Genomic DNA, 14,218 nt, shown 5'->3' on the forward strand with positions numbered 1-14,218 from the left:
GGAATGGATTCAACCGACGTCACCTAAGTACTTTCAGTAACCAAAGATTGCGCTTGCATCAGTCTACAGAATTTCAACAAGAGATTCGTAATTGTTTAATGGCTGTTTCTGAATTGACAATAGAAACATAGAGAAGCATTACGATCAACTTTCTGTGACCACGGCGTCGGTGCGAGTACTGTCAGTTTCCTCGTACTCTATGGGGCATTTTAGCGAACGTACGTGTCAACTACAGATGAAACATATTCTTCATTGTTATCTGGGCCCTTGTTTTACATGCAGTCACATATTATCGTCTTCAGCCATCCATGTAAGGTCACAGTCCCATGGCAAATATGAGTCGACTCCGAACTCGATCCGGAGGAAATATTTGCTGGAAATAGCTCGATACGACCCTGCATATCCTTTAATTAGAGCAGAGGTTGTTTCGCAAAAATCAAGGTCATTTGGCAGCCTTGTTCTACACGCAGATTCTGCAAATAGAATAGACACTGTTTGCATTCCTGTGCTATCCACGAAACATGGGCGTTTATTGGAGGAATACACTGTTCCAGTTACTGGGTTTGAAGAGACGACAAAACACGAAGAATTCCACCTATCCTCAGGTTCTGTGATGTGCTGGTGTGGCCGCTCGTCACTCGTTCCACTTATGATGAACGGGTCCGAACTGCCACTTGTCAGGATGGCCGACGTGGATATCTGGCAGCCCGCTGGTGCTCCATTGAAAAGGAGGCAGCATTTCCCATGTTGGTCCACTGATAGCAACAAACTCTGATGACGCGAAAAGATCCTGGTTTGTCACCTGCGCGGAAACGCAACACGATTTACAATTTGAAATGCAGGTACGAAAAGATTTTTGAACGAAATAATTCCTTATATGGAAGCAACTATTTTATGTAGAAATCATGATTACTGTAATAGCATTGATGGTTGTTGTGGCGCAATCATACCTTTGGCCAAAATGTGCCAGAACTATAGTGCATGTTGAAGAAAATGCAGCTTTAAAGTAGGATCTTTAAATAAAGATTTAGGTTTGTAACGCATCTCTTGGAGAAACTTTGCAGTACACAGCAGAAACTAAAAGCCATCGCGCACAGCTTGGTTTTTAGCCTAAGTTCAGTAAACATATTGTGCGGAGCAAATACAGAAGAAGTAAAGCCCATCGACGGGCATAGGTAAAACGGACGAACTGATATATAAACAGCAATTTCCATTAAGTACATATGTAAAATTTCGTTACAATTAACGGCTTTATTGCTTATAAACATTTAGGCAGAAAGACGCGCGGTGCGGTGAGTTTAGGATAGTAAAGTGGTGCGCGTAATCGGTGCGACAATTTAAATCTTTCATCCTTGCTGTTTATATTCTCTGCAGCTTTCTTTGCGACTTTTGCGCTGTCATTTGCACAAAATATGAGATGTCTGTAGTATGGTTAAAATACTAGCATATTTTACAAACGAGAAAAGCATATAATGATTGCGTCCGTGACAATTAGTTGCCTTTATTTTGCTAAGCGCGAGCAAGATAATTGAAATAACTTGCGCCATCGATGCCTCGGATGGGCAACGTCTACATTGACCTGCATATGTCTCGACCGGCAAAAATCTGGCGGGGTCGCATCATCTTTCACGAAGTTTTTGTTATCCGAAGCGTGCCGGGTGCTGTCCCTTCAAACAGGAGTTTTGAAAGCTGTGTCCAACAAACAGCAGCGTGTCTGCAGCTGAGGAGAAGCTAGGCTCAGGTTGTTGGTTGGTGTTCATAACGGGTCAAGGCCTCTCCAAGTTTTATTGCGATGAGCATATATACATATATATATATATATATATATATATATATATATATATATATATATATATATATATGTGTGTGTGTGTGTGTGTGTGTCTGTGTGTGTGTGAAATTTGAGAAAAAAGAAAACCGGGGTACGTGGCTTTGATTAGTCATGTTGTAAATATATAACAAGCAATGACACCAAAAACATAATAACGGAAAAAACTTGTTCTTGATTGAACGTAAGACGTGATAAATGAACGGAAATGAACACGATCAGAAAATTACAGGCCGAAGGCGGAATACGAACCCACATTTTTGGATTTTGCGTCCAATGCTCTTAACAAGTGAGCCACCACGGCACCGTTTCCCCATCCAATTTCTGGGGTAGTTATGTTTCTCTACTAAAATTAACCCTGCGAGTGTTAGCCAGCGCCAGCACGCACGGCTTGGCGGCCGATGTGGAACGACAACGACGTTCCACATCCGTAGCCATGCCGTCGTCGCCACGCCTTTTACGGCGACCGAGTGGCCAACGTTGTCTAACAGCTTAGGCCACAAAGTATGTGCTCGTGGTCGTGATGTCATTGCGTTCGTTGCATCATCGTTCTTCTAGATTCGTGATTGGTTTCTAGTCATGCCGTCATCGTCACGCCATCGTCGTTCTATAGCACTCTTACATTCACTGTGATGCTGTCGTCGCGATACTGTTGTTGTCGTTCCATCACCGTCACTTCAGCGTTGTCGGATCTCATGATGCCGCCGTTGTCACATCCCCTTCACCATACAGTCGTCGTCATTCCAGTGATGCCGTCATCCTCTTAGATTCGTCGTCATGCATTCGCTGTTATACCGTTGCCGTGATGTCATCGTGGTCATTCCATCGTCGTCAGTCTAACTTTGTTATCTGAGTCTTGCCATGGCACCGTCATCACGGCATCCTGTTCACGCCGTCGTCGTAATGCCATGGTTGTCATGTTGCCTCCGTCAAACCGCCATCTTACCGTCGTCATCACTTAAGAAACATCATCGCGTTGTCTTATTGCCTTCTTCGTTCCATCGGCGTCATTTTTTCTTCATGCTATTGCAATCATGCTGTCGTCACTCAATCGTGATTATGCCGCCGTTGTATCGCCATCGTCGTCATAATACTCTCCTGGTCGTTTAATTATCGTCATTCCAGTTTCGTGATCAGATTCTCGTCATACCCTCATGTTGATGCGGTCATCGTCACGCCATCGTCATTACACACTCGTTGTCATGCCGTTGTCCTGACGCAGCTGTCGTCACGCTGTCCCCATTATACCATCGTCATTGTTTCATAACCTTCACCACATTGTCATCATACCGTCGTTGTCCTACCGCCATCCCCGGACCATTGATGTAATTCCTTCTTCGTCATTACATCATTGTTACTTCCTCGTCGTCATGTCGCCGTGCTCACAGATATTTTGGCGAGCGAGTATCATATAAAAGTGTGCTTATATCAGAGACAGTGTATGTCGCGCATAGCCGAAGAAAGCGAAGACTCAAAGTGACCACTACAGATTCTGAACACAGTGCGTTGCTACATTGCTTGAATGCTCATCGTATAACTGTCGACAGACCTCGTGAAATGGCTTCTGTCGCGTTCTTTCTTTATTTCCGCTCTGCTTTGTGCAGAGGTTTCCGAGTATAAAAACTTGTGAAGGAAAACATTGGATTGCGAGTTAAACCACGTGAAGCTGTAAGGCAAAGCGTAGGAGTTCATTTGTGTTCACTGAATTCCTCTTGTTAACGGGTTACTTCCATTTTACGTATCATTGGATCCAAGCAACACTGATGGACTGCCTTTGCAGCTTCGTACTGCATCGACAAGGATGTGGGTCATTTATTTAATTAGTTTTGTGGCCCTTCATGATTTATTGTGCCATGTTGTCCTGAGTATTATTATCAGCAAGTTATCCTGTGGAAAAAAGGTAAGCCCTTGTAACGTCCCAAGGTACACAACAAACGAGGCGGTGGCTTGGTTCGCCATGTTTATTCGTTGTGGTGTACTGAGACACAATCCTGCAAGCATGACATGTTGGCTGGAAACTGGAGACCCCTGCTTTCAATGGCTGTGTTTAGGAAAACAGAATTCTCCGTAAACATCTATCTTACCTTTGTATCGATACCGCCAACAGCCCGTCGATTCATTCCTGGCGCGTCGTACTTCCCCGACGGGCAAAGTAGGTCATGGCGCGCTGAGATGGCAAACACAGGATTGTATGGCGGCGTGCAGTTGCAGCGTGACAAAGGGTCGTTCTTGTAATCGTTGTACCTGCATAAATTGGACGATGCAATGACATCCCTTTTACACGTAGGCGAACCTACGCCAACTTATTCACGCGACTCCACATGGCAGATCGTCGTCACTAAAACAATGAAAAGAGACTTACTCAGCTTCATGAGTAGTAAGCAGATGATTAAATCAGAAAAATTTGTCACAGATTCACGGCGACATATGTGTATGCTTGCTCTTCCATACCTCATGTAAGCGGTAACAGAATCCAAGTCCTTTAGTTTGGTGTGGTCTCTTCTGAACAACTTTGCGCGAGGGCAGTTCTCGTGTGTGTAGTAGTCACCATACCCTTCCACTTTGGCCGGTTGACCGGAGATCGTAAATATGTCCTCGAAATAGCTGAAGAAGAGGGAAAAAACATTTGCGTATAAATGATACCTCCGAAACAACAACATATAAGCGGCACAAAAATACTTTGGATATGTATGCGATATTCAAACAATAATCTTGGCGTTTCCCGACTAGATACTCAATTGCATGGAATCAAAAGCTTATTTAGTTTGACACTGAATGTATGTATGCAAGTTTCTTGTTGTTTTAATTTAGTGTCTGCGAAAGTAGGCGTCACAGCATGTCACACTAAATATTAACTCGCCAGCTTCGCCATGAATCAGCTTTTAGCAATGTCGAGTTCACTGCACTGCATTTTCGTAGTTATAGGAAACCTTGTGGTGTTGCGACTCTCAAATTTCGGCAGATTGTGTCACTAAAAAATTCACCGATGATTACAATACTCCCTTATGCGAAATTTGAGCGCAGCTCTATACGTGTTTTCATTTCGCCATATATATATAAAACCTTCCTCGTGGGGCACGTTTCAGACGGAGTGAAGGGCGGTGTGACTGCGTCGCTAATCTAGAGAACGTGAGAGTCTGCGCGTGGGTGACGCATGCGCGCGATACACAGCAGCCGCCGCCGACAGACCTCCCAGACGATGCGCGCTAATCTGGCTCCATCTCGTAGCCACCTTGGCCGCACGAGGCTTTCACGATTTCGCCATACCCTCCTCCGCTATCCTCCTCGCGTCTTTCATCCGCCGTGGCGCTCCACGTCTGCTTTAATCTTTCGCTGTGCTCGTTCGCTCGGTTACGCCGACGCCCACGCACGCCGCAAGAACAGCTCCTAAGAGCTGCGCTCGAAATGATGGTGTACCAGGCAGCACATAATCGATCAATAATAACCAACGTCTTTAGGAGTTTTCCTGTAGACCGTACTGTCTTGCTGTATGAGAGGAGGCATGCGCTCAACTACTAGTCGAGAAAACCTACCTTTAGAAACTATCGTATTTCCTAATGCACACCGGAGCATCTTACTTCAAACCACATAACGCAATCTCTGGAATCGGCAAAAAGCAAAGAGTACAACTTGAACGGGGCATGTTGGCGTCGCCAGAAATTGTTTTGTGGAGAGGGGGGCGGAGCATGCACTTTTCATGGGACGAGAAGGTTCAGGAGGGGAGGAGACGGCTGGTCAGGCCCAATACTAGCACAGACATTTTGAGGTTACTACATGAAGTTTGCTGCGTTCCAACACCCGCCTCCGTTCACCTGCCACCGTGGAACCCAGAGGTTTTATTGTAGCCGTTTGGAAAGTTGTTCTCAGATAAACTAAACCCACTTACGGCACGTTGTAGCCGGCCCAGTATTTTTGCTCACGTAATCGTGCACTGAGGTCTTCGTAATGCACAATTCCTCTGTAAATAATTGAAGAAATACGTAAAAAAATGTTAGGGGCATTGATAGGAGCAGGAAATTATTAGAGTACAAGACGATTTGTGGCCAGTAGTTTTGTAGGCCGTAAATTTTTCGGTAAATGTCCGCTGTATAACAAATACGCATGATGTAACGAGCCCAAAGACACACCTGAACAGAGTTCACTCCATGAGCCTGAACGCTCGTTCGAACAACGATGGCGCAATGGAGAGCATCGACGACAGGGAACGGGCATGTTTATCCCAACGCCCAACTTTGAGTGCTGCCACTAATCATCATCATCATCATCAGCCTGATTAAGCCCACTGCATGGCAAAGGTCTCTGCCATGCTTCTCCAACTGCCCCAGTCATGTGCTAACTGTGGCCATGTTGTCCCTGCAAACTTAATCTCATCCGCTCACCTAGCTTTTTGCTGCCCCCTGCTACGCTTCCTTTAGCTTCGAATGCAGTCCGTAACCATTAATGTCCATCGGTTATCTTCCCTCCTCATTACTTGTCCTGCCCATGCCCATTTCTTTTTCTTGATTTCAACTAAGACGTCATTGACTCGCGTTTGTTCCCTCATCCAATTTGCTCTTTTCATTTCCCTTAACGTTACACCCATCATTCGTCTTTGCATAGCTCGTTGCGTCGTCCTCAATTTAAGTAGAACCTTTTGTAAGCCTCCAGGTTTCTGCCCCGTACGTGAGTACTGGTAAGACACAGCTGTTATACACTTTTCTCTTGAGGGATAATGGCAACCTGCTGTTCATGATCTGGGAATGCCTGCCAAACGCACACCAGCCCATTCTTATTCTTCTTATGATTTGAGTCTCATGATCCGGATCCGCGGTCACTACCTGTCCTAAGTAAATGTATTTCCTTACCACTTCCAGTGCCTCGCTACCTATCGTAAACTGCTGTTCTCTTCCGAGACTGTTAAACACAACTTTAGTTTTCTGCCGATAAATTTTTAGACCCACCGTTCTGCTTTGCCTCTCGAGGTCAGTGAGCATGCATTGCAATTGGTCCCCTGAGTTACTAAGCAAGGCAATATCATCAGCGAATCGCAAGTTACTAAGGTATTCTCCAATAACTCTTATCCCCAATTCTTCCCAATCCTGGTCTCTGAATACCTCCTGCAAACACGCTGTTAATGGCATTGGAGAGACCGTATCTCCCTGCCTGACGCCTTTCTTTATTGGGATTTTGTTGCTTTCTTTATGGAGGACTACTGTGGCTGTAGAGCCACTATATAAATCTTTCAATATTTTTACATACGGCTCGTCTACAGCCTGATTCCGTAATGCCTCCATGACTGCTGAGGGAGTGCTGCCACTCTTACGAGTTAATTAGTTCTGTAACTCGTTGCCTCACATTCAATTATTAGATGCGCGATATACTCCGCCTTCTCTTCACCCGCTCCGCATACAATCAGACAAACACACCTAAACATCTCCAATAGGCGGTATTAACTGACAAAGGTAATCAGCATAGCACTTTGGCTCAATATAATCTAAAGGGCACCCAATTCCGCAACCTGCCTATAGCGTAAGCGACTTGTTCATCATAAATGCAAAACGTTTTAGCTGCATGTTAGGACAGGCACAAAGAGAGAAATCACGAGGAGACGCTGAGACTACATTTCAAAGACGGTTCATGTCAGCATGCATGTCAACGAACCGTACAAAATCTGCAGCTTCGCAGCTACTCTGAAGCTCGGATTTGTATTTTACTAAGATGACAGCGCTTTCAAACAATTGATGCAACTAGTTAACATCGCACGAAGCACCATCATAACTTTGAACTTGTCCCTAGCCTCAGGTCGTCCGGCAAAGTATTTCGCACACAAGCAGACAAATAAGCAACAAGAAGAAACAATAATACGCACGGCATTTGTTCGTGCATCCAGAATGTTCCGTTGGCAATAGGCGCTCCTGGACGGAAAAGCTTATAGTCTAAAACAAGCTTTTGGCTGTTCGCCCTGCATGACATGAGGCACCACGTGAAACACTCTGCGGGTAACCATAGTTTATATACTGATTCTCATATATGGATCAGGTTGATGCTATGTGTGGCCTAGCGCAACAAGGAAACTAGGTTAAAACACGTTGGCGGGCTAGTTGGTTAGAATCCATGGTAGAGTGTATAAGCGTGACTGGACGAGGACGAAGAAAGAAACAGATACACAGACACAGCGCTTCACTTTCAACTATAGATTTTATTTTCGCACGCATCGATAAATATATACCGTGCGAGCGGAAACAAACGTAACAGCAAAAAAGAACATTGAGTGGTACATTTCGACCTTTTGCTTTTGTGTCTGTGTATCTGTTTCTTTCTTCGTCCTCGTCCAGTCGCGCTTATACACTCTACCAAGGAAACTAGCCCAACAAAAAAGGCAACACAAGGCATCGAAAGTGTTTGGCCCGCAAAGCAGGACAAATTGCTCACGGACTAAAAGTGATTCAAATTACTCAAGCAAACTGAAATCATAGGTGTCTCCCAGTTCGTGCTATTTTCAAACATTAACGTGAAAGCACATAATATCAAAGTCTGGACGCACAAAGGAAGTTGCTGTACCAACCGTTTATTCTTAGTTGTTTCTTGGTTTTTTTCTTACCAAAGAAATAATGACGCAGACATGTTGACTTCTTGTGTACCACACCATTAAGCAAAAGTATAGGTTTCTTCTTTCTCAGTATTCTTTCATTATTCGTCATTTGTTAACGGTTGCAGAGAGTGCTCCTTTATATGCTTGCCAAGAACAGTAGGTGCGGACTCACTGTTAAAACATTTAGAAATACCAGAGTGTGCATCAGTTTCCTGTTTAAGGATAGCGAGTTCTTTCGCTGCTTCAGGTGAGTTTGGAGTTTGTAGTATCTCGGCATTTGTACGCTACTTTCTAACCACCTTCGTCAAAATAGGGCAATTTTAGGACATTTATAGCAAGTTGAGCACAGGTGATCGACCACTGTTGACTCGCCTTTCTTTTTCTCTTCGCGTTTAATTTGCTGTAATTAATAGTAGGCAAGCGGTGGAGATTGATCGACAAGTGCAGCCAATTCCTACACATTGATTAATTCAGACCAGAGTGGGTGGTAGAGGGTAGGGGCCTGCGCAGTACTTCTGATTCTAAATTACTTGTCACACAGAAAAACTTGTCACTTTCTCTCGAAGGCGAAACGTTGAAAACAAAAAACCAAGGTGCAGCAAATTTTATCTTTTTAAGCAGAGCTCAGCTACACTAGTACTTTCGCCAGCTTTACGTTCCGGCGCTTCAACTCTGATAACTTTGCTTTCAAAGTTACGCTGACTACTGTCGAGCGTCGAATTGAGATTCCCGAAATATAATGAATATTGGGCACGTTGATAATTCGGCTTTTCTTCATATTTGCTGTGTTTTTGAGGTCAGCAAATGCCTTGCATTCGCTGTGTATTTTACTGCCTTCGTTGTTAAGTCGCGTCAATATAACTTTGTCATTTTGTTCCGCCCAGCCTGCCGCCGCATTACGTCATATTTGCGCTGCTGATGCTTGTTCACCCACATCTACGTTTTGCCTGTTTCCTCGCTGTCGCCCTTTGGGGCACTTTGGCTGACCAAGGCGGATTGATGAAACAGTCAAGTTGCTCAAATGCGACCCCACCGGTACGAATTCAATAGCTTGACCATTTATTGCTGTTTTTACGTCTGCGCAACACAGTACGACTCGAGGTCACGCTCACTGACAGTGAAGGCTTCACTGACCTCCCTGACTGAAGCTGAGATGAAACCCTATGGCAGGAGGATTTCTATAAAAACGTTCGCGAAAGAAAGAGGGCACTTTCCTTTCAAGACCAGCAACAGACGGTGATGTGCAGTGCAGCATAGGAACAGGTAAAGTCCCTATTCTCCCGTTCCCCCTCTCCTTCGTAATATTGCATACGTGTTGAATAAATAGTTCAATAACAGGGAAACGAAACAGCCAAGCTGCATACGAAGAAAGCTGCACTAGTCCTACCAGTATAGTGGGAAACGTTGCTGCATATTCAAGATAAATAGTTCAGCGCTTTTAGTTAGTTCAACACGCATTTAGTTAGTGTCTGCAGCCCAAACAGTGATCTATACACTGCGTCTTTTATCTTTACTTCATTGATCATTGAACCTGGGTATAAGAGGCTTGTACGGACACCCTGAATTCGTCTACTTCTCTAAAAAATTCCTGCGTGGGATCAGCATTATCGTGAAGTAGAAAGAAAATTAAAAAAAAAAAAGAACTTGCATGAGGACAGGTGATAGTCGAAAGAAAGTTTGATTCTTTTTCAATTCTACTACACTGTTTTGTCGTCTTGAACGTTTATTTAGTGTTTTTTAATATTCCTATTTTTTCCAGTCATATTTTCGAAGCGTAGGGTTCGAAGCCGGCACAGTCGTTTAGTGGCTATAAACGCAGTCACCACGCTTGCTGTGCACGGGGTCTGCGAACAGGTCGAGCTCGGGTTGCGCTGCTGATTACAGCCAGATGCAGCCTTATGGAAGCGGGATGCACCGTGATTTTCGATCAAATTCAAGGAACCCCCAGGGGGTCAAAATCAATCCGGAACCTTCGGCTATCGCTCCCGTCATATTTCGCCGTGCATTTGCCGGACGTCAAATCACCAATGTTAATTCTGATTTTCTCATTATTCTGCTTCGGAGTGCAATAACACTCAGCGTTGCGTGTGCGCGTTGTCGGTTTGTTTCCCTTTGGATCTAGTGAATCGGTCAATAACCTTTCTGCCATGGAGGTACTACATAGATTGAGCTTTTGCTTACTTCATGAGGTTGCGAAATGTGCCGTTTACATGCAGTCAAGTAAGACTAACCGTTCTTTAGGACCACAATGACACAATGTGCGCTGGCACTTACAACTAATTTATTTCTGGTATTTTTTTTACTGTGGACTAGTAAAGTTATGTACAACGGATAAATGAGTAGCAAGCTGGAAAATTGGAATGCCTTGTTTTCAAACTGACAAGCTACGCGTCGTCACAAATTCACGTTTTGGGTCCCGAGCACGCGTCAACTGCTCGAAGCACCACTCTCTCTCTCCCTTCCCCATCTTTCATCCCCCCCATCCCGCTCCCATGTGCAGGGTAGCAAACCGGTTAAGCTAAACTACCTAACCTCCCTGCCTTGCGTTCTCCACCTTTTCCTTCCTTCCTTCCTTTCTTCGAAGCGCCACTCTCGTATCGTCTTCGCAGAAACGACGGCGTTCCTCTAACGCTCGGAGGGGCAGGCTGCTCACTGCACCATTCCAGCATGTCATAATGCTAGTAAAAATGAATTTACGGTAAAACACCCTAACACATATCTATACGTATCCTACAGAGACTCTCGTGCCGTAGGAATCGCCGTATACTGACGTGCCACTGTTTTCCTTAGACATGGTGCGCGCCCACTCTTCACCGGTTGTGGAGAGGCGAGAGGCCACAGCTGCACGAATCCAGCCCATGACCACGCCAGTGGGAGTCACCAGCTTGTTCAGATCCGTATTCTCGTTTAATAGCTGTGTCTCCGTGATTGCCTGCGATTCACACGTTTAAATATCTCACTTAGAACGACTCGTCTGCAACTGCGGTTTCAGACCAGCACTCGTTTCTCCCTTGCAGCGGGACTGATTGCGGTCCTCCACCAGAACCGTGCAGACTAATACGCATTATTTTACAAAGCGCTTCCGCCGACAGAATACTGCCGACCTTCACACATTGCTGCTCTAATCTCACTCATCGTTTTCAGCGTAAGCTACTGCCGATAGTAGGCATTTCTGAAAAGCTCTCTGTGCTGCTTAAAGATGGTGTTATAAGTTTCAGACAGCTCCTTTAAATATTAAAGCAAGAAACTCATGAAAACGCGAATAACAGGAACAAAAATTGCGTGAAATAAAACCACCGTGAAAAACAAATTAAATTGAAAGACTGTGGTGGTTGTTTTAAATACGGAAATTGACGTTACCATTACTGTAACACTGAAGCTATGGTTCCTGCGTCTGTATTATGTCGGTTTCTTTTTTCTTTTGTTCAACGATATCGTACGTCAAACTAAGGTATAACTCATACTCGCTAGAGCGGTATACGCGGCGGCCAAACCAAACGCCATTGCACACGTATTTCGGCCGCAATAAACGAGTCCATCGAACATATGTCTCGTATTAAGTGTTCGACACCCTCGTCCCGACAGCAAACGTAAGCATGTCGTATAGCAGCACTTATTATTTGAACATATATTTTCAAAGGGGTAACAAAAGCATCTCACTACCTATGGCTGCTATGCTAGCCAAAACAGAACCTTTGCTCCCCGCCCCAGCCGTGTGTCTCTCTCCCCTCAGTCCCGCATAGGAACTAATACTATCTGGGTGCTACTACCTAATTGACCCCATGGAGATGCGCTTTTGGAGATGGAGATGCGAACAGAGCATTTTTTCTATCTGTCTGTGCGCGTTTCATTCCTAACTGACACATTGAAAGCAATAAAGAAAGCTTACAAGGCCAGCTGAAGTTAGGTAGTAGCTGTCCCACGAAATAAGCATCCCGGGATACGTTGTTATCGTCATGGTATGACCTGGCACGACGTCCTCTGTACGGAAAGCCACGAAAGGTAACGCACTTTACAAAACCATATGCTGTAGATAACACTATACTCGATCGTAAGCACTTGTCGGCGTATGCTCGCCGCTGTAATGCGAAAAAGCAGCCGCTCAGCGCGTATTTGCGAACAGCGAGAGCAACTAGCACCATTTGCGTGCCCAGTGTGCGCAGTCCGTGCTACCTCAAATGTTTGGTCGCCCATATTTAGCAGATGAACAATTCCGACAGAAACTATCTCACGATGAACTTCTTGACAAATAACAAAAAAAAAAGCTTTATTGAGAGCAAAGGCAGGTCTTTGCAGGTGTCCACCCTTAATGCCACTATCATTGAATCAATGTCAAAGCAGACTGCAATTGCCATATCCTTCACTTGTGTGTACCCCACTTATTTTGTTACCAACATGTTAACTTTTCTGTATTCTAACGCTCCTAGCTCAAATCATGCTCTTATCTCGTTCTGTTCATTTCACAACTTCGTCCGCACTATGCGCCTCTAATAATGCCGGTCTTGTCTTGTATCCTAAACAGTGGCGCATACCCACCATGGGGATTGGCCAAGACGCAGGTGGTTTTCCGTGTGCTTAGAAGTAAAGCAAAAGTAGATTTGACTGGTATAGCATAGGACTATACAACGGTAACTTAGAAGTGCGATTCTTCACCTCTTGCCTTCTACACTGGGCAAGTTAACTTCTTCACTGGGCATCTACCGAGTGGCACTTGCACCCTCTCGAGCACCGGCCAAGAACGTTCACATTTTTATTGCCGTTCCACTCAAACATACCCAGTGCGACATACCGACTGGCACATACCCAATGGATCAAGTGCACGTGCAAGAGTTTACACACGGACATAGCGAAAAGTGCGTGAAGTTCCCACAAAATGACAATCGCGTTAAAATAACCTGAATTAAGTATCTAGCATTATTAGAAGGCTTCGCGGATTTCCTAGGGGCTACCTATCAGTCATTATATATATATATCTATTTACGTTTGTATTTAACGGTTCTTCCGTCAACCTGGCTCACTCTGTAGTCCATTATCGAATGTTTGAGCACTGGGCAGCTGTGCTGAGGGAAAAGGTTCAAGATAAACCGTTGGAACAACTTCAATAACCCAGTACTTAAAAAATAAAGTCACAGGCATGCGCGGCACACACAGCACAGTCACAGCATAAGCAGGACGAACGGCTCCACAGGCGGTTCATTTTGGCATCATGCACTACAGGGTCTTCGCCGCGAAGTCTCTTCGCGCCGTTTTCACGAGGAGGATATCAACTGTCCGCCTGGCATCGGCTGCAGGCTGCGTCTTGAGCTGCGGCTTGTACTACTCTCTGCACAGCGGTCTGCCGAGCCCGAAGTTGCCTGGTTCGTTTCTTCAGCAGAGGTTTGTATCTAGCGAGGAGGCACCACAACGTGTGCCGCATAGTAAATACAGGTAACCAGACTACACGGCGCAGATGTCACATCCCTTCACGCGTGGCACGGTGCGCTGCTGTCGATGACGATCATAATGATGTTTTATTGGCATCCCCTTCGAAACGGGATGGTGACAAATAGCCATCTAGCCTGCTTGAATTAACCAGGACCATATACGCGCTGCTATGTGGAAGTGCCACATGTCTGAACCCCTGGTGGAATATAACGGAACGGCAATGCACAGTTTGTACGTATAGACGTCACACAGCGCGCATGTCACATCATGTGTCTAACGGCACGATACGTTGCTAATTATGATGATGACGATTAAATGGCATTCGCTTTGAATCGGGATGCTGAAAACCATCACCTAGCCTGCTTTAATTAATCACATATGACATACATGTTTTA

At 45.0% G+C, this 14,218-nt stretch overlaps 1 protein-coding gene across 1 annotated transcript; it reads right to left on the minus strand.

The window, feature by feature from the left end:
- Positions 1–517: 517 nt before the first annotated feature.
- Positions 518–13,429, minus strand: LOC126534696 (putative phospholipase B-like 2). The gene is made up of 7 exons (XM_072289501.1): positions 13,418–13,429; positions 11,171–11,331; positions 7,677–7,769; positions 5,715–5,786; positions 4,280–4,432; positions 3,913–4,072; positions 518–802 (listed from the first exon to the last, which is right to left on the minus strand). The coding sequence occupies exons 1-7, from the start codon at positions 13,427–13,429 to the stop codon at positions 635–637; spliced, it is 819 nt and encodes a 272-aa protein (XP_072145602.1). The 3' UTR covers positions 518–634.
- Between the last annotated feature and the right edge of the window lie 789 nt (positions 13,430–14,218).

This window comes from Dermacentor andersoni, chromosome 7, assembly GCF_023375885.2.
Source record: "Dermacentor andersoni chromosome 7, qqDerAnde1_hic_scaffold, whole genome shotgun sequence".
NCBI lineage: Eukaryota > Metazoa > Arthropoda > Arachnida > Ixodida > Ixodidae > Dermacentor > Dermacentor andersoni.